This window comes from Tinamus guttatus, unplaced genomic scaffold (assembly GCF_059628265.1).
Source record: "Tinamus guttatus ecotype Peru unplaced genomic scaffold, ASM5962826v1 Tinamus_guttatus_pri_ptg000457l, whole genome shotgun sequence".
NCBI classification, from domain to species: Eukaryota; Metazoa; Chordata; class Aves; order Tinamiformes; family Tinamidae; genus Tinamus; species Tinamus guttatus.
Window position 1 is genome coordinate 62419 of NW_028288991.1, and position 18133 is coordinate 80551.

The window sequence follows — 18133 nt, forward strand, 5'->3', positions numbered from 1 at the left end:
ACAGTAGTAGAACATTTAAGTGGAAGAGTCTAGCATATTCCTTTGCATATTGGCTGCATTAAACAATTACAATAGAACTATAAAAAAAATCTAGAAAACAGCATATTCCTTGTTCAAGTTCTGCAAAAGAAAGGAGTCAAATGGCCCTCCTGTGCTTTCCATCAGAGGACCTAAAAGAGCTTGGCATGAAGCAAGTCTCCCCAGCAACCAGATCTACCTTGGACGCAGTCCCATTAGGTATTAGAACAAAGCAACAGAGGAACTAGGAAACTGAGCACAAAGTTATTGGAGATTGGATGCCAGAGTTGGGCAGGGACAAATCAAAGCTATGGCCAAGGTTACGGAATGTCCAAGAGGCTCAGGCCAGACTGGACACTTCTTTACAGATTAGTGCAAAAACGATACCTAAAGCTAAAGGCATTTATTCCCCTTCCCACAGGGTGCATTCAATTGCTTTCATGCAAACTTAACTGGCACATAAATTCCATGTTTGTTCAGTGAAACTTGATGCAGAAACACTCTGAGAATGAACCAACCTTCAGTAGTTTTATAAATTGACAACCGCTGTCAAATCTCAACCGCTTCTGTGACTACAGCTAACTGCCCAGAACTCCCCATGCTCAAGTTCCAGGGCTGTGCTTGCCTGGGGCCTCTGCTGAAAGAAGTGTTTTAAAACCCTCGCAGACCCCATACAGTACCTGCCCGAGTGGACTCGGGCCCTGAGACAATCTACATCCATCCTGGGATTACAGATTGCTCTTCAGATGCTTGTCTGATCAGCAGCTGATCTTGAACAAGGAATATGCAAGGCCACAGGCAGAATAAATCATGCGCCTTAAAAACAGTAGTTAGGTCTCAGAATCCAGTGCAAATATTCTCCCAAGATGCTTCATGGCATCTAGTCCACCCTTGGCATCGGGATCCTATGCAATCCGTGTCGAAGAAGGGACCCAGAGGCTCATTCCGGTGCTGCTTGCGCAGGTGTCCGGAACGGGCACTGCCTGGTTTTGTCCAGCAGCAGCTGCTGCAGGCCAGAAGATGGAGCAATCAGAAGTAGAGTGCAGGCTCACTGCTGAAGTCAGAGAGGCCTCCCTTCTCTGCCGGGGTGAGCTGCAGAGAAAGCAGAGTTGAAACAGAAGTGTCACCACATCTAAGGCAAGCAGAGGTGCATGTGCTTTGGATAGTGAAGACTGAACTGGCACCTTGCCCAGGGCTAATGACTGCATTTAGCTCTCACTCCAAACATGCCCTGGAATACTAAGCATGCTGGTTTCCTTAAGTTTCCCCTACACACACAGGGAGATGAAGGGCTGTTAGGGGCAGTGGGATCTTAATCCTTTGGTATTTTTGGTGCTAATGCTCACAAAAACATAGGAGTTCAGTGGAAATCACATGCCATTTCATCCACTGGCCAGACTAACCCAAAAGCCACATGAGAGCACAACAAGACAAAGCCAAGAACTGCTTTACAGTCTCACCATGACTTGGTTTCCAACAGAATCAGCTTCTTTTCGGAGGTGTCCCTCTGAGTTGGGCACCTCCTCGTACTTCTGCTCTTGCCAGTCGCTGAACTTCACGGAGTGCTTTGGGGTGTAGCTGGATAAATCTGCTGGAAGGACACAACTGATATGAGTATTCCCTAGCGCTCCAAAAGGAGGAAAGGCCATGGTCCTGGTAGGAATGGGACAAGAGGGCAGGGATGGGGCAACCTGTGGCGAAGGTTGTCATGCAGATGTCATGACAGCACCTACCGTCTTGGTTAGTCAACCAAGTGTGTAGTGCAAAGTGTATATTTAAGTTTTGAACCTGTAACATTTCAGGCCAAAGAGGCCCATGATTGCCCTGGTCCAGTTTAAGTCCCGCTCCAGTTCAAGCCCCATTTCAGATGTCGGGGCATAGATCACCTCCATGAGTATTTCCAACTGTGTGGAACCCCCGCAAGGGGTTACAGAGCATTTGGACAGTGCAATTCCTCACCAGAAACCCCACGGTGCCAACACCGGTGCCCGGCTCACCTGAGTTGGGTATACTGGGATTCAAAGTGCTATTTGGGCATGGAATGAAAAAGGTGCAATTCTTGTCTTCCTCTGTTTCAGAAGCATGTCCTTCCTCCTCCTCCTCTTCTGCTAGTGAGCTCTCTGAAGGGTACTCAAACATGGTCTGCAAACTTGTCTCATTGAAAGAGATCTTCATCTAGTCAAAACCAAAGGAGAATTGTTAGAAAGCAGCACTAGGAACCACAGATCCCCACGCTGGCCCCGATTCGAATGCTGCTGGCAGAGAGCCCCTCCTGCGGCATGGATGCAGCTGAGCACTCTCCACGCCTCCCACCGCGGGCCCTGCAGCTTCCCCCCCCCCGGCACAGAGGTAGCCAAACAGATGGGATGGAGTCAGGGGGCTCAGAGGTCTAGAGTCCCTCTAGGCTTTTGTGCTCTTGCACACACTTTGCCACCATCCCTGGTACTGGGATACCCGGCAGTGAGGAGGAGGTGCCTGCGCATCCCCCAGCTGCAGCCTGTGTTGCCAAGGAGAAAAGGGCATCATCCCCAAGCTGGGCAGCTGGCATCTCTGACACCTGCAAACTCATTTGAGTCCTCATATGCTAGGCAATAAAAACACAGTCAACCTCAGCCAGTAGACTACATTTTTAGGACAATACCATGACATAAACTAGTTAAATTAGATTAAAAACAGAGATTAATACCAGTAGTAAATAGAGAAGCTGCTAAAGGAGAGATGGCAGCAGGTAGCTTTAAAGATGGAAAATAAAACAACATGGAGATCTTTAAGGTTCTGCTTTGAAGTCAGTTTTATTTCACATTCTCACTAATGACCTTTGCAAAGTAAGTGGGAGCTTCAGAAAAATGAAGATGACTGCAACATGGGACTCAGTCAACGGAAGAAATGGGATATTTTATGGCTTATTCAGAAAACTGGAAAGCAGAACACTTGAAATGGGATAATGTTCAAGACCAAGCACTTGCCTGCACCTCCAGGAAAAGCCCATCTCCATCTTCTGCAACATCAAGTGAGTAGCTAAGACAGCAAAGAGATAAACACACACACACTTCTCCAGGCTGAACCACCAGCTCCGGCAGTGTCTCCTCATATGCTATTTGCTCCAGCCCCAGACCACTTTTGGTGGCCTCACCTGAACTTGTTCCAGTTTGTTAATGTCTTTGCTGTACCAGGAAGCCCAAACACAGCACAGACGGGGGTGAGGTTTGCCTTATTTATGCTAGCAGAATAAAGGTTGAAATAAAATATAATGGTGCTTTATAAGTATGTCAAGAAAACAAGCCCAAGAATCAGAGAAGAGCTGCTGATGCCAGCATGCAACACAGGCAAACAAGGAGAATAAGCTTGCCAAGAATAAATGTAAGCCAAAAATAGGGAAGCATGTAGCTGACAGCAGATGAAGTTTCAGGAGCAGCAGCTCCTTTACTTTTGTAATCTCTTGACTACAATTGAGCTAACACAGTTATGTTCAGGATTAAAAGGACATGGTGCCGGTGACAGCTGACACAAGGCTGCTGGCTCAGGAGAGCTCTTCTAAACTCACCTGGTAACTGCCAAGAACGAAGTGCAGCCAGATGTGCCAGGCGTGCAGTTCCCCTCACACACAGACTGTGCAGCAGGCTCCAGACTAGCACGTGGTCTTAAGCAGGCTGTTGAGCAAGCACGTGCCATGCATTTCACTCCTCCTCACCCAAAAAGCAACACAGGGGACTTGGTTCAAGGCTGGGTGACAAGCAAGGACCTAATGGTTCCTCCACACTGCAAATACCTCTTCGGGGGCTATGTGCTATTCTGTGCGAGGCCAGGATGAGCTTCTGACACAGGATGGCTCCTCTGCCCATGCTACTAAGAGAAGGAGGGATAGAAACGGCAATGAGGGCAACTGGCGGCACTTCCCTGTTTGCTGCTCCGGTCCCAGCCAGGGCTACTCTACCTTCACCCCCATTACGTGCTGAAGGCAGTGATTTTGCTTTAGAGAAAAGGCCTGGAATAGCCTGTGTGCCATTTCCCGGGAATTTCTTACTGCTGTTGCTGACCTAGATGCTTCCTGATCCGAGCCAGGCAGCGGAGCAGGCAGCCAGTGTTCAACATGACCATCTGTGCTCCAGTGCCAACCGTCACTGCCAGGCGCGAGGGCCTCCAGCCTGGAAGCGCCAGGACTCGGGAAGCTCCGGAGCTCTCCCAGAGCCCAGGCACAGCGCAGACCTGGCCTGCAGGCACCAACAACACACTCTGAAAGATGAGAAATACGTGGCTAAAGCTGCTTCTGAACGTGGAAAATAAGGGCAACAGGACAGACGTATCCAGTTTCCAAAAATTTAACCTTGGGAGATAAAACTGAGTTTTCTCAATTCTCTACTAGCAGGAAGGGACTCAGATGACTTTGAGCCTAAAGGACAACCAAGAAGTGCCAGCAGCAGCACCAGTCACAGGTTAAACAGCACACACCAGGGGGCTCTACCCACACACATTGGAATAAGATACGATCCTACAGGGAAGCAGGTTGGCATCGTGCTCCCTCTTGCTCTCCCTGCAGCATTTTCTCACACACACACACACACACACACACACAAAAAAAAAAAAAAAAAAAAAAAAAATCAGAACTGCCAGTCCAGGCCAAACCCCTAAGCTGCAAGCGGCACAAGAAGTGCAAACAGCCCCATCCAGGGAGTGAAGCTGAAAAGGGAGTAGAAAGTAATAGCAACCAGCAGGCTGAGACCCTCCTACCCGGTGCCCAGAGGAGAGCCCAGCCCAAGCCCGGGATTAAAGCAGCTCCCAGGTGCCCACGGCCGATTCGGGTCAGACAACACTCGCTCGCAGGAGCCAAGCTCGGTGTCCTCCAGAGCTGCTCTTCCAACGAGGCTGGATGAATACCTGCAGCGGAGAGGCCACAGCCTTGCACAAGGCACTACTGAAGCCACAAAAAGAAAGAAGCAAAGACAGACAGAGAGACAAGCAACCCTCAACCAGAGCGGGGCCAGCTGCAGGGCTGCCACCCTGCTTGGCGCAGGGCTGCAATGGTGCAAGATTCCCGCATGGAAACCCCTCGTAGAGCCAGGCAGGGCCCTGGAGCTGCCGGGCGGGAGAGGCTGGTGCAATAAACCTTTCACGGCCACACCGGCAAAGCAAATGGGAGCAGCCATCAATCTGCCCTCCCTCAGGACGGCCCTGCCTCAGGACGGCTCAGCGCCCTGAGGCACTCCACGAGCTGCCTTTGCAGGATTGAAGCCCGAGGCGGGCAGCCAGCCATGCCAGCCGTCCTGCTCCACCACGAGGCCGTTCGGGGAAGGACGGGAAAGCACAAAGCAGCTCTACTTGATCCAAAAGATGGAGAGCAAGGCCCGGATAAAGCTAGATGCCACGTGGGTCTGTGTAACTGTCTTGAGACACCCTCTGGGTGGCACTGAGCGCACTCAGAGCAGTGCCTACGGAACACAGGCAGATTTGGGCCAAATCTATCTAAAGAAAAAAAAAAATCCAAGGCCTCGTGATGGCACAGAAACCATGTCAGAAGACAGGCAGCCTCTTGCCCAGCCATACAAGCCTTTGCGGGAGCACAAAAGACAACCCTGCTTTTGCTTTGGGGCAAAAGAGTGTTCCAAGAAGCCAAGCGCTCCAGGGCAGCCAGTAGCTGCTGCTCCTTGTGTCTCTGCTGTGACTGCTCTGATGGCAGCTGCCAGCAGCAGAAAGGAGAAGTTCTGCACCCTTCAGCTGTGCCTGTTTGCAGGGATTGGTCACTATTTGCTCAGCTGAAAACTTTACCCAGAACTGTGCCACGTAACCAGAGCCCAGCCCCAAAACGGGCACCCGCACGTTAATCCTCTGCCCAGCAATCACAGCCATGCTGCGAAGAATAAGGCAAGGCTTTTTGGGAATTTGGTTGAACCACTCAATTCTTGTTGCCGTAGCAAAAATCCTTTATTTATGTGCCATGATTTAACAACAGACCACTCAGAAAAGAGAAACTATGATACAGTTTTCCGACAAGCCTGTCTCTGAATAGTTACCTATACTTGGCCAGAATAGTTATGGTTAATACAGCTGAGATATGACAGGAAATTCTTTTGAGTTCGCATCCAGACCAACATGTGGAGATCCCCCATTTCCAAAAAAACAAAAAAATGAAATAATGGTGTAAATATAATAATATAATATAATAAATAATAAATGGAAAAAATGGTATAAACCTTGCTACCTGGAGAAGGAAAGTTAGCAGACACCTGGCTTCAGAGAGTCAGGCTATGAATGCCCACACGAGCCTGAACCTAAAGAAAGGGCCCGACTGCCTCTCTCGGGCCCCGAATATCACAACACATCTCATGAGAAAAGCATGGCTCCGACTTGCGCCTGCAGCTCCTTGAGTGCTTTCTTTATTGGGGCTTTTCTCTTCCCCACCCTGCTTGCTAGATCCAGCAAAACCAAAGCAATGATGCCAGGGCAGGGCGTTTTACAGCTCAGCACCACAGATGTCTTTGGCAGCTCATGTCACCCAAAGGAGAAAAGGCCCTTTCCTTTAAGTGACAGTCCTGTAAGGATTGGAGAGGTAGGGAGAGCCTCTCCGCAGCCTGCGGTGGCACCCACAGTAGCAGAGGCCCCACTCCGAGCGACCCGTCTCCCTTGCACAAGCAGCAGGGGCAACGAGGGCTCTCCAGGCTGCATCTCCCTTGCAGGGTTGCTGCTGCCAAGCGACATGTGTTCGCAGGACCATTATCACGTCCAACCTGCCATGTGCTGCTGCTGCACAGAGCAGGCAGGAGGGCAGTAGCTGCCGCAGCTGCTGCAAGAGGGATACGGCTGTTTTTGCATGTCGTGGTTGAGCTAGCCGGGTGACGGAGGGCCGAGCAGCACCAGTGATTGCTTTTATTTTCAGCCACTCATTTCCTCTCCTCTCCTCTCCCCACGCAATATAATCCTGACATGACAAAACTAAGGGACCACAGTCCTCAGATCCGCATGAGCTGGCAGTTTGCTGCTAGATATGATTTAAAGCAGCTTGTTTAGGAGCTTCTCAGATCTGGTCAGCTAAACGCCTCCTGCTTTCACAGCAGGATCAACAGGAGGGTTTCACCTGACATCTTCAGGAGGTGTGGACAAAAACACAGGCAATCATATCAGACATCAGAAAACTGTAATGGCTGGGGGGGGTGCCCAGGAAGCCTGTTGATTTACAGCATCCCATATCAGCTGTCAAATGGCCCCGCAAGCCAAGCTGCAGAGCTCCCCATGCACCGGGCCTGCAAGCTGGTTCAGGCTCTGACCAGCAGAGCCCAGGCTCCCTTTGAGAACAGGGGTTGGACAGTCCCGGTGCAGTCAAATAGCTGGTTAAGAGACCAGAAATAGAGAGCAAAAGCAGATGTTTTACAGAGGACAAAGTTCCCAAAAGGAGCTACCTGGGACCTTCCCCGTGACCCAGAGTGGCAGTTCTCATGGATCAGGAAATTCAGCCGGAGGAGGAGCCGGAGCTTGGAAGTTGCCTACCTCTGGGTGCACTTGCATTCTCTCACTGCAACCAATGATGTACAAAAACTCTCACGTGATGTAGTTTTCTTTATGAGACTTTTAGATACAGGATCTTTGCGAAGATTAGCCATTTAATGCAAGTTCGCAATGAGCTTATCTACATGCCTCTGCTTGCCCTGAAAATATGGTCATGTGTTGGCCCAAACTGCTAAATAACTCAGGGCACACAGGAGCTCTGTGCAGCAGCCCAGAACAGCCTCCTCAGGGCTGCACGCTTACAGACCAGCCTGCAATAGCATCAGCACGTTAGCCAGGCATGTGCTGTCACCCAGGAGAAGATAAGGAGCTTTTGTACATCTGAAGCATTCCCTTGAGACGGAAAGAAGCTGGGGGGGTGGGGCTCTTCGTTCCCTTTTTTTTTTTTTTTTTTTTTTTTTTTTGTTCTTCTCTAAATTTGATCTGTTTTCACTGACAGACGCCCCTGTTTTTGGAGGGGATGTGAGCCTGGGTTGCTGCATTGCAGATTTGACTCTATACTGCCAGTGCTAAAGCAGCCTAGGGGACCCCAGGATGCCTGACTAATTGCAGCTGGCATGTCGGAAAAGTACTTCCCTCTCCTTCCATACGTAAGGAGAGTTTTGAGGCTCAGAAGTCTATTGCTCCATCATGGCTTCACTTAATGCTGACGCTTTTCCAAGAAGTAATGCTGAGTTTTGCTCAATGATTAACTCCGTGACCGAATGCCCGCGCAGAGTTAGGAATGCTCAAGCTTTATAGCAGTGGCGTGACAAGGAAGCCCTGTGTTGGTGGCAGAGGAGCAAGGGCCTCCAGGATCACATCCCAGCTCCCAAGCCACAAGGCAGCACAAGAAAGTCTCCATTTACAAGGCAACCCACAAAGCTGGCCTGTGTAATCAATATGCTGAAGCACATGGCAGACAGGAGCAAACGCATGGAGATTCGAAATATTAAACTCCTTGTACGAGACACAGGGAAGTTTCAAATTCCTGATGAGAAGGGACAGTGCAGGGACATGCCCAGCATCACAGGGCCAACAGCTCCCTGTTAACTCTTCCCCCGACTGCATCAGCAGGAAGGGATTCAAGTGCCCAAACAACCTATAAAACAGTTGGAGACTGAGCTTGACAGGGTACAAAGCAGCTATTCACCAAAAGAGCCGCTTCATTCCTTTGCACATTTGTGGATAGGGCAGCCGGAGTCTCTAGCAGTCTAAAGAGCAATTCTGATATTAATTTACTTAATAAATGCGAATTGGACAAATCTACTCATCTATGTGGAACAGATCTCACAATACACAAAGAGAGTGGGCACCAACGAGATACAACTAGTGCCAAGACTTGGTGCCTTCTCAAACTAAGTGCAAAGCCCCCAGCTAGCAAAGGATCTTGCTTATTGGCCACTCCAAGGGGCTTCTGGCCACAGACAGGGGCAATGCTGGGAAACGCCACCCACAAACACATCTGGGCAACTCAGTTTGCCTGGAGTGGTCAGAACATGAGCTCTCTCCTGGTGAGGCTGAACCTCCGCCAACTTGGGATAGGACAGAGTGTGATTTTCCAGGGATTAAGTAAGGAAAAGCTGGGAAGATAATTACTTTCCACCCTGGCATGGGAGCTATGCTGAACTTCAGGATGAGAGGCTGAAATGCTGTTCAGAGCAACATGGACAGAATTAGCTGCACTGTAGAGTTCACATCTACCTTGCTCTTTATACTACTACTGTGCAAAGGATGCTTCCTCAAGAGAGGTGACTAAGTCTAGCTCACCTGGGACCTTACAGATATGGCCTCAGAGCTGCATTTTGCTATACAATTTGCAAATTGTATAGCTGCAAGCTACGCAATTTGCTTGAAGCATGCAAGTGTTTTGCTCTCACAGCGTCCTTGAGATATTTTCTCCAGCTTGTTTATAGTCAATCAAGTGCCCATGAAATAGAAAGCAGATCTGTCCTGACAAATTCCTGAGATAATTTCAAGGGCACTTCTCAGAAAACTTTATCCTCGAGTTCTTTTGGTGCAGATTTTCTCAAGACATTTGCAAAGTTTTTCAGCACGATAATTTCACACGACTCTTCCTGCATAAACCATTCAGAGGATGAAGTTTCAGTTTGGTGACATACCCACGCTCCGCCACACAGGCACTAGAAAGAGCCTGGGTTTACGAATAGTTTTACAATTAATTTTATGAATAGTTTCACTGAGCAGAAGGGTGTTAACGCACTGGAGGTGGCCAGAGGCTAAGAAGATACTGCTGCGGCAGACACTGTTGAGATTCCCTTTGCTGACTTACAGCCCAGAAACTACATGTTTTAATTTCTGCTACTGCTTCCCACACATAATGCTGACAAGTAGGACCCTGCCCCTCATCAGTGCGAGTGTGTGCACTTCCTAAACCCTTCTAAGGAACACTGCGACCGCAGACTGGAAAAAGCAGGAAGGAAAAAATGAAACAAAACAAACAGCAAAGCAACACAAGCTGAATATTTGAGTTGGAGGAAGACTAGAAACCGTCACCAATCTGGTCCGCAGATTAAGGAAACCAATCAAGATAATGTTAAACGTAATCCGTGTGATCGCAATTCAGAGCGCAAAGCGCTTTAAATCTCCTCTGGAGCTCTGGGATGGGCTGAGCCCTGGGCACGTCCTAACCAGTTTCAGAGGCAGCCTCCTCTCTTCTTTCCGTAAGAGTTTCTATTTTAGCCCTTCTGCCCTGGTCATGGAGCCGCAGACAGCAGCAGATAAGGACACCAGGATGAGGAGAACCATGGGGAATTTGGGAATTGCTCAGGCCGTTGCTCAAAGCACTGCTTTACTACGCAAAACACAGGAGCAGTGAGGCCAAGAAGAATCAGAGTCACAAAAATTGCCCATTACAAAACAGCAGCATTTTCATGAGCCAACAAACAGAAAAACAGAAGAAAGAAATATAACCCTCCACCAATATTCTCTGGTGGTTTAAAGACCACAACTGCAAAAGATCCCGGTCCTTCCCAGGCTTTAGCCACCAACATCATAAACTAAAACCAGCAGGGTTAGAAAAGAGCAGAGAGGTTGGGCTCTCCAAAATGAGCTAGTCCCGCTCAAGACCGACAGCAAGTGGAAATCACCTCCACTGGAGAAGGACCAAGTCTGATGGTCTAAGACCATGTATTTCCTGAGCAGACCTAGTTACTGCTGCCCTCATTTACTAAAAATTCAATACATTCATGTAAAATATTTAGCCCTCCTTAACGGTAGCAGATATATTCCCCAGAGCAGAAGCACAGACAGGAAACCAAACAGTGAAACCCAGATACTCTAGGAAGCTAAAATCACACACTTGTCAGGCTGATCCCTCTAAAACCCAGAGAAGAGTGAATCTGCATAAGGTTTTACAAAGACATTTCTACCATCAGGTTCATTCACTTGTGTTGTATCTTAAAAAAAAAAAAAAAAAAAAAAAAAAAAAAAAAAAAAAACTTCAGGCAGATACCATATTGAGCTTCCACGTTGTGCAGACTTGCTCCAAACAGGTTTGGGCAACAGCTGAAGATGTTCAGCCCTGGTAGCTTCTTCAGCCCACATCTGTTTCTCACAGGAGGCCATCTCCAGCAGAAATGACCTGATGGAAAGTGACAGAGCGAGAAGCTCAGCAGCTTAGACCAATAAAACTGCTGCCCAATCCTGTTCATGTTGAAAAGCTGAAAGTTGCTCAAAGCAATTTTTCAACTGATGTTTAAGTGGCAACTTAAACATTTGCAAGCCATATTCAGACATTAAACTGCTCAAAATGTTAGAAAATTGACTATGTTAACTGGAAAAAATATTACCTTCAAAAACAACTTTGCACAAAAGAAGGGAAGTGTTCCATCCATCTTGCTCTTGTAGGCACTGTTTACAGGAGGCTGCAGCTCACCTTCCTGCTCTCAGCAAACTGCCAAATGCCACAGGCGCAAGATGTTGAAGACCAATGTCTGATGCCTGTTGGCTCTCAGCTCTTGAGTCCCAGGTCCTGTTCCTCCCAGGGCTTTGGGTGACCTGCCTGGAAGTCACCTTTCCTGCAAGGTCCCCAAGAAGTGCCTAGTTGCTAGAGGGGGCAAACGTGTTGTGACTCAGCATGAGTTTCAGGAGTGATGAGACCTATGGGAGGAGCACAGTCTTGGGAAACTCTGTGCACAAAGGACCCTCACAACAGAGTCCAACCTACTGTCTGCCTCTCTGCAAGTTGAAAACATGAAGACAGACGATGACTTCTTGGGACCCCCCTGGTTCAGCAGTCTGCAGTCTTTACCAGTCACCTTTCCAATGTGGCACACACACGTTTTACAGAAATCCAGATTTCCATCATGCTGACAACCTTATGTAAGTTATTTTAGCAGGTAACCAAACTTTTGGCTCTTGTCAGTTCATGCATTTTATCCTATGAGATCCGAAGGATTCACATCCTGTAGCAAGGAAGCCTCCTCTTCCTCCTGAGGCTGCTACCAGACCTTTTACTTTTTTGGTAATAACAGAGTCCCCTGACAAGCACTGAACAGCGGTTGCCAGCAGCATTCTGCATCCTCCCCGCGTCCCCAATTTAGAATAAGGGTCAGTAGGTCCCCTTCCGCCCCTGCACACATATCCTGTGCTCACTGTAAGAGCTGGGGCAGCTCAGCCAGCCTTTTACGGCAGCTGCCCAGTGCTCAGCTTCAAACATATCTGGACAAAGCTGCAAACAAAATTTCAGCTAGTGTCCAAGCCTCCCCGTTGTTGGCATCCATGCTCCCTGGGCTGATGCTGGAGCTCATCTCACAAAAGCCAGGATAAAACTGGAACTCACTCCTGGTCTCTTAGCTGCCTCTCCGCACCAAAAAGCTACATGGGATGTGGCCTCACAGGCATCTCTACCACAGCCAGCATGGAGCAGCCAGACAAGGGGACGGCAAAATAGGAAGCCAACTTTCTCGAGCCTGAAACATCATGAAAAGTCTTTCATCAAAACGAAGGCAAGGTCCAGAAATAAAGATGCAGACACAGGCTCATCCAGCAGGACTGCCTGCAGAGCAGAGAACCCCAACCCCCGGTATCTATTCACCAAATCCAGTATCAGTTTCGATATCAGTACTCCCACAGCAAAGCGGACACTGGCTTTATCAAACAGCTAGAGCTTCCAGTTCACAGGAAGCATTGGCTTCTGCCCAACTCAGGCCAACCCCAAGTTGCTGAAAACCCTGACACATCTACAAAACAAATCCTTGTTTTTGGCTGGTTTCCTTGACAACACACAGAGGTCTCTTGCGTAGGAACCAAGGAATGTGGTCTCATACGAGCTCCTTCCTTTTCAGGCATCAACACTCAGCCTTATTATTCAGAGTAAAGGCCACAAACATCTCTAAGTTCCGAGTAAACAGAAATCTTTCCATTTGCTACCGCATCTGCTAACCCTCCTTACAAAGTCAACTGGCACTCCATGCTTGGCACTTCTAGCTCAAGGCAGAGAATTGGAACAAAACCTATTCTTTTTCGCACTACAACTCCAGGCTAAAATGTTATAGGGAAACATACATCGCTTCAGCACTACACGTTAGAATCTTATTTTCTGAAGGACACCCATTCAGTTCAACCTGTTGAACTGTGCAATGTAACAGTAGTTCCTCCTTGTCCTTTCCTTTCTCTGTCTTCAGAAAACGGTTCCTTATGGAAGTTTTCACACAGGACATTTCCTCCTCCCATGTGGTTCTTAGCAAACTTTATTGTTGTTGTATAACAGTCTCACAACCCTTAGAGAGCTTCATCTTCATAAACAAAGCCTCTAGTAACCAAAAATAATTAAATGTAGTGCAGTGGAAGCTATCTTTATATGGTACAAAAAGGAGGGAGAGAGATGGGGACGAAGTTCAGTTGCCTTGTCCCCATCTCTCTCCCTCTGTTTTCTGTTTAATGACAGTTTCCACCACATTACATTTAGTTATTTTTGCTTACTTGAGGCTATCTATGTTCTGTTACCTGCAGAGCTCCTTTGACTGCGTCAGAAATTGAGCTTACCTAGAGAGGTTTGTCCCCAACATTTCCTTTTTGCTTTCTGCTCCATCCTAAGACCACCTCTAACTGTAATATGCCTTCTTGTTATTTCCACCATTTACACTACGCACGTGATACCTGATTTAATACCCATCTGGTTTCTATCCCAAACTGAACAGAGTAGAACCAAGAAAACTGCCAGAATCCATACAAGCCAGAAGGTATTTAAAAACCAGAATGATCCCACTCTGACCAACCACTTCCCTGCAACAGGACAAGGAATAATTGCAGTAACACTTGGCGAGAAACTTATTTGCTTATTTGCTTATTCTGATGCAGGGCTGTCATGCTTAACTGCCACCTGCATTAGACACAATCAAATTAATATGGGCTGTGTGCTCTTACAAGGAACATAATAACATTAAGCCACGAGAAGCCGCACTCTGCTACCTCCCTGCTAAATGAGATGCGCCCTATTCAAAGGATTTCCTCAAACCATAATGCCAAGTGCCTCGGGCACCCCCACAGATTCAGTCCATCAAATATTTAGTCGAGTTTAGGTAACAGAAAGTCAAACATCTCTTCCTGCTTTGGAAAAACATGCCACGTCTCAAAGCTACAGATGAGGATTTGTAACGACATAATCTCATCCCTCTGCTGTTCATTGCCACAGTGCGCTGCCTGGGGAGAAGAACAACTCACACCCGCTTCTTCGGCACGGCAAAATAATCTGCTGTTTCAATACGACTGTGTCTTTATCACATACAGCTGCATTTCCTGAAGCCACGCAATACTTCACCCTCAATTTGAGGTTCGCACAAGGATCAAAGTTAGATCCCAAACGGGGAGAAAAACCTGGCATTCGTTCCAAAGATGCCTGGAGCAATAGATGCCTCATGCTGCTTGGGGGACAAGCACCATAATGAGCGGACAGGTGGCCTAATCATATCAAGAGGAGTTAAGTTGTTGCTGATCTTTCTTCTGCCTAATAGAGACCTAGTTCTTGAGCCTCTATCAATAGATTACTAATCCAACGAGGTCGCCAACATCCCATTGCGCAGTAGACCCTGCGACAAGAGGGGCGGCGGGCCCAGGGACCTGCTCGTCACACACAGCGGCAGAGCCGCCAAGCAGGGAAGTCTGCAGCCAAACCGTGCGACTGGCCGTGCTTGCTGAACACACAAGCGTTTTTACTTTCTGTTAGCACATCGCATGCTTAAAAAGGAAACCAAAAGGGATGGTAAGTGAGACACGGCAGTTATCCCAGGTCATGTCCCAGTCTGATATATTTCATGAGACGGGACCCAGTCCTTTCCCCCTCGAAGGCACCCCTGGCTCTAAAACAGACCATGGGCTTTGGACAGTGCTGCCCATTTTCCCACCCGGATGCCCACAGAGGTGCTCATCAAGTTACAATCTCAAAGCTCACAGAAAAGACTGGACAAGTGAAACAAGTTCCTTTTAGCACCACGACTCAAGAGTGAGAGGCAATTCCGGCAATTACCTTCTTACGGCGGCCCGTTTTGCTCATGCAGGACCTCTCCAGGGACAGGTAGCCACCAATCACTTCAATCTCATTCACAGTGGGGTAGCGCTTTTTAAGAGCAGTCCCTGTGTGGGACACTTCGGCATTCTCCACAGCTTTGCCTTTTCCTTTGCCTTCCTCCTCCTCCTCGTCTTCCTCCAGCTGTGACCGTCTGCTGGCCTCAGTCAAAGTCTGCAAGCCCGAGGCGACGGGCTTCCTTTTGGGCACTACAGTGAACGTGTTGCCTCCTCGCTGACGGCTGGTGGGGCAGACAGCGTGGGGTTTATAGAGGGGCACAGAGGAATACTCCATCTCCAGGTCAGAGGCAGCTTCTTGAGGCTGCTCTGCCAAGGTGCCTGTCCTCATGGCCGTGCCACCCCTGTGGGAAAGCTCCCCACTGTCCGGCTCCACAATGTCATCAATGTAAGTCACGGGCACGATAGGATCCTGAGGCGCCGCCTGAGAAGCAACAGGCTCTTCGTGCTCCTTAGCAGAAGCCCTTGGAGGCTCCTGCTGGACCTCACGCTCCAAGGGCGGTGGGGGCAGCCCCGCTCTGGTGCTCTGGGCCGGAGGCTGTGAAGTCAGGCTCCCCTCCCGACGCGGCACAAAGAGGAAGGAATTGCGCGAGTTGAGGCGCAGCTTGGCCAGGGCCTGCGCCTGCAGGTCGTGGGCAGGGATGGCAGCCAAGTCTGGCTTGGGGGCTGGGAGGATCTCGAAGGAGCCCCCGGCCTTGGGGGCAGCAGTGGAAAGCGGCTGCCTTGAGTCGGTGGCACTGGGGGCCAGAGTGGCACTGGGTGGAGGCAACACAGCCGCTTCGGCCTCCTCCGGCTTTGGCCTCCTGGCGTTGGCTCTGGTATGGGAAGTGCTGGCGGATGGCACTGGTGGCCCCTTGGGCGGAAGAGTCCGGCCGGCCGGGCCGGCGGCAACCTCGGGGGCTCGGCTGCCAGGGGGCAGCCCCCGCGGAGTCACAGTGAACGAGTTGGAGCCGATCTTGTGCAGGAAGCAGCTGGTCGCGGGGGGGGCCGCCGCCGCACGAGGAACCGCGGCCCGCGCCGGGGCAGCGCCGGGCAACGGCTGCGCGGCGGCCGCTACCGCCGCGGGGGCGGCCGGCGGCGGCGGCTGCGCGGCGGCGGCGCGCGGCGGGCCCGGGGCGGCCTGCGGTGATGGCGGCGCCGCGGCAAGTGGGGAGCCCGGCGCGGCCCGGGGGGCGGTCGCGGCGCCGCCGGCGGGGGCAGGTGCGGGCCCGGGCAGCGCCTCCTCGCCGCGCCGCCGGCGGCCCCGCGGCCTCTGGCCGAACTTCTCGAGCAGGCGGCTGACCGTGCCCGGCTCGGCCGCCTCGGGCGGCTCGGACGCCTCGGCCGCCTCGTAGATGAAGACCTGGTCGGCGCGGATCTCGGCGAGGGCGGCGCCCTTGCGGGCCAGCAGCTCCCGCAGCGGGTCCGCGGAGGAGGCGGCGGCGGCGGTTGGGTCCCGGCGGCGGGCGGGCAGCGCGGCCCCCTCAGCGAAGCAGGCGGCGGCGTCGGGCTGCGACTCGATGATGAGGATGTTGTCGGCGCGGATGGTGCGGATGCCGGGCACGGCGCTGTAGAGCTCGAGCAGCTGCTGAAGCGGCCGCGGGGCGTCGCGGCCGGGCCGCCCGCCCGGCAGCCCCTGCCGCAGCCGCCGCCGCTCGCTCTCCAGCCGCATGAAGGGGTTCTCGTGGAGCGGGCCCAGGCTCTCGGCCACCACAAGCCGCTCGCCCGGCGGCGACGCCGCTTGTGCCCGCGCCGCCGCCGGGGGCTCGGGCTCGGCGCCCGCCGCCCCGACCAGCTTGGCCCGCTTGCGCTCCAGGATCTCGCGCTTCCAGGCGGGCTGCGCCCGCGGCCCGGCGCCGAGCGACGGCTCCGTGCTGCTCATGGCGGCGGCGGCGCACGGGGCACTGCGGCCCGCCGCACCTGAGCAGGCCCCGGCGCCGCGCAGCGCCGCCCCGGCCGCGGCACCGCCCCCGCGCCGCCCTCCGCGGGGCCGGGCCCGGCCGCGGCGATGGCCGCGGGGGCGGAGGGGGCGCCCGGCCGCGGCGCTCGCCTCGGCCGCCCTGAGGCGGCGGCGATGGCCGCGGGGGACAGGCGGGCCGTGGTTCCGAGGGGCTGCAGTGGGCGCCGCCGCGGGCGCCGCCGACGAAGCGAGCCTGGGCCTGACCTAGCCCAGCGCTGCCGGACACCAGTTTGGTACAAACAGGAACACAGGAAAACGTTTTTCATGTCGCCTTCCCTGCGCAGCACACGCCAGAGCAGCGAGGAGCATCGCTCGTGCTTTGTTTCCAGGCCTGACCTGTTATCAGTTGCCACCAGCTTTCGTTGGGCTGCCAGCACAGCCAGGAAGCAATTGAGAGCTCAGGACTTTCCTGTGCATCAACAGATAAGGCTGTTTGTGCTGCCGAGTCCCTCTCTGTGCCAGGCGCTCAGCACGGCGCTGCTGGCTTGCGGTTACACAGGCAACCTTTGGCCAGGACATGCCGTGGGAGCAGCCCGGACGCAGCTGCGTGCCAGTGAACCGAACTGCTCCACCACCTTCGCTCCAGGGTCTCCCTGCACTCATGAAAACTCAGCTCTTGTCACATATGGTCCCCTTCCTTGTGCCGGCTGAGAGCACAGTTCACAGTCCAGTGTCACATCCCTCACTGAGGCTGCGGGTGGGGAATGAGGCCTGGGCAAGCAGCAGCTGCCATTTCCCCAGCCCTGGTGACTCATGACGCAGGCACTCGCGGGGCCCACAATGTGCTTTTGTACTGGGGAGATCTGCATGGATTTGCGCCTGCAGGATCACTAGTTGGCTTTCGAGCCGTGGGGATGAACAATAAATCCTACTGTTTACCCACACCTGGTGCAAAAAAACCCTCCCTTTGCAGGCATTGGACTTGTCATCCTCCGGCTTCCCTGAATCTAGTTGTTATTCACCTTTGCTGCAAGCTGAGTCCGTCTTAGGCCATCAGAAAAGCAGCAGCAAGGACTGGAAAGTGAAACTTGGCCAGCAAGCCCAGGTGTAGCACCCAACCCTCTGGCTCACCGGAGCTACGCCCACGGCTAGCCCCGAAACCACATCCGTGCGCTGTTTACTGGGAGGCTGCACGGCTCAGCCTGACGCAGACAT

The 18133-nt window shown here is 51.8% G+C and overlaps 1 protein-coding gene across 1 annotated transcript; it reads right to left on the reverse strand.

The window, feature by feature from the left end:
- Positions 1 to 797: 797 nt before the first annotated feature.
- TPRN (taperin) lies at positions 798 to 16900 on the reverse strand. The gene is made up of 4 exons (XM_010215707.2): positions 14984 to 16900; positions 2016 to 2193; positions 1479 to 1609; positions 798 to 1110 (listed from the first exon to the last, which is right to left on the reverse strand). The coding sequence occupies exons 1-4, from the start codon at positions 16898 to 16900 to the stop codon at positions 1048 to 1050; spliced, it is 2289 nt and encodes a 762-aa protein (XP_010214009.2). The 3' UTR covers positions 798 to 1047.
- Positions 16901 to 18133: the final 1233 nt, after the last annotated feature.

Coding starts and splice junctions, on each gene's coding strand:
- TPRN (XM_010215707.2), bottom strand. CDS start 16,900: ATGAGCAGCACGGAGCCGTCGCTCGGCGCCGGGCCGCGGGCGCAGCCC. Junction 2,194..14,983: donor AAACGGGCCGCCGTAAGAAG/GTAATTGCCGGA, acceptor GGTTTTGACTAG/ATGAAGATCTCTTTCAATGA. Junction 1,610..2,015: donor TCCCAGTATACCCAACTCAG/GTGAGCCGGGCA, acceptor GTGTCCTTCCAG/CAGATTTATCCAGCTACACC.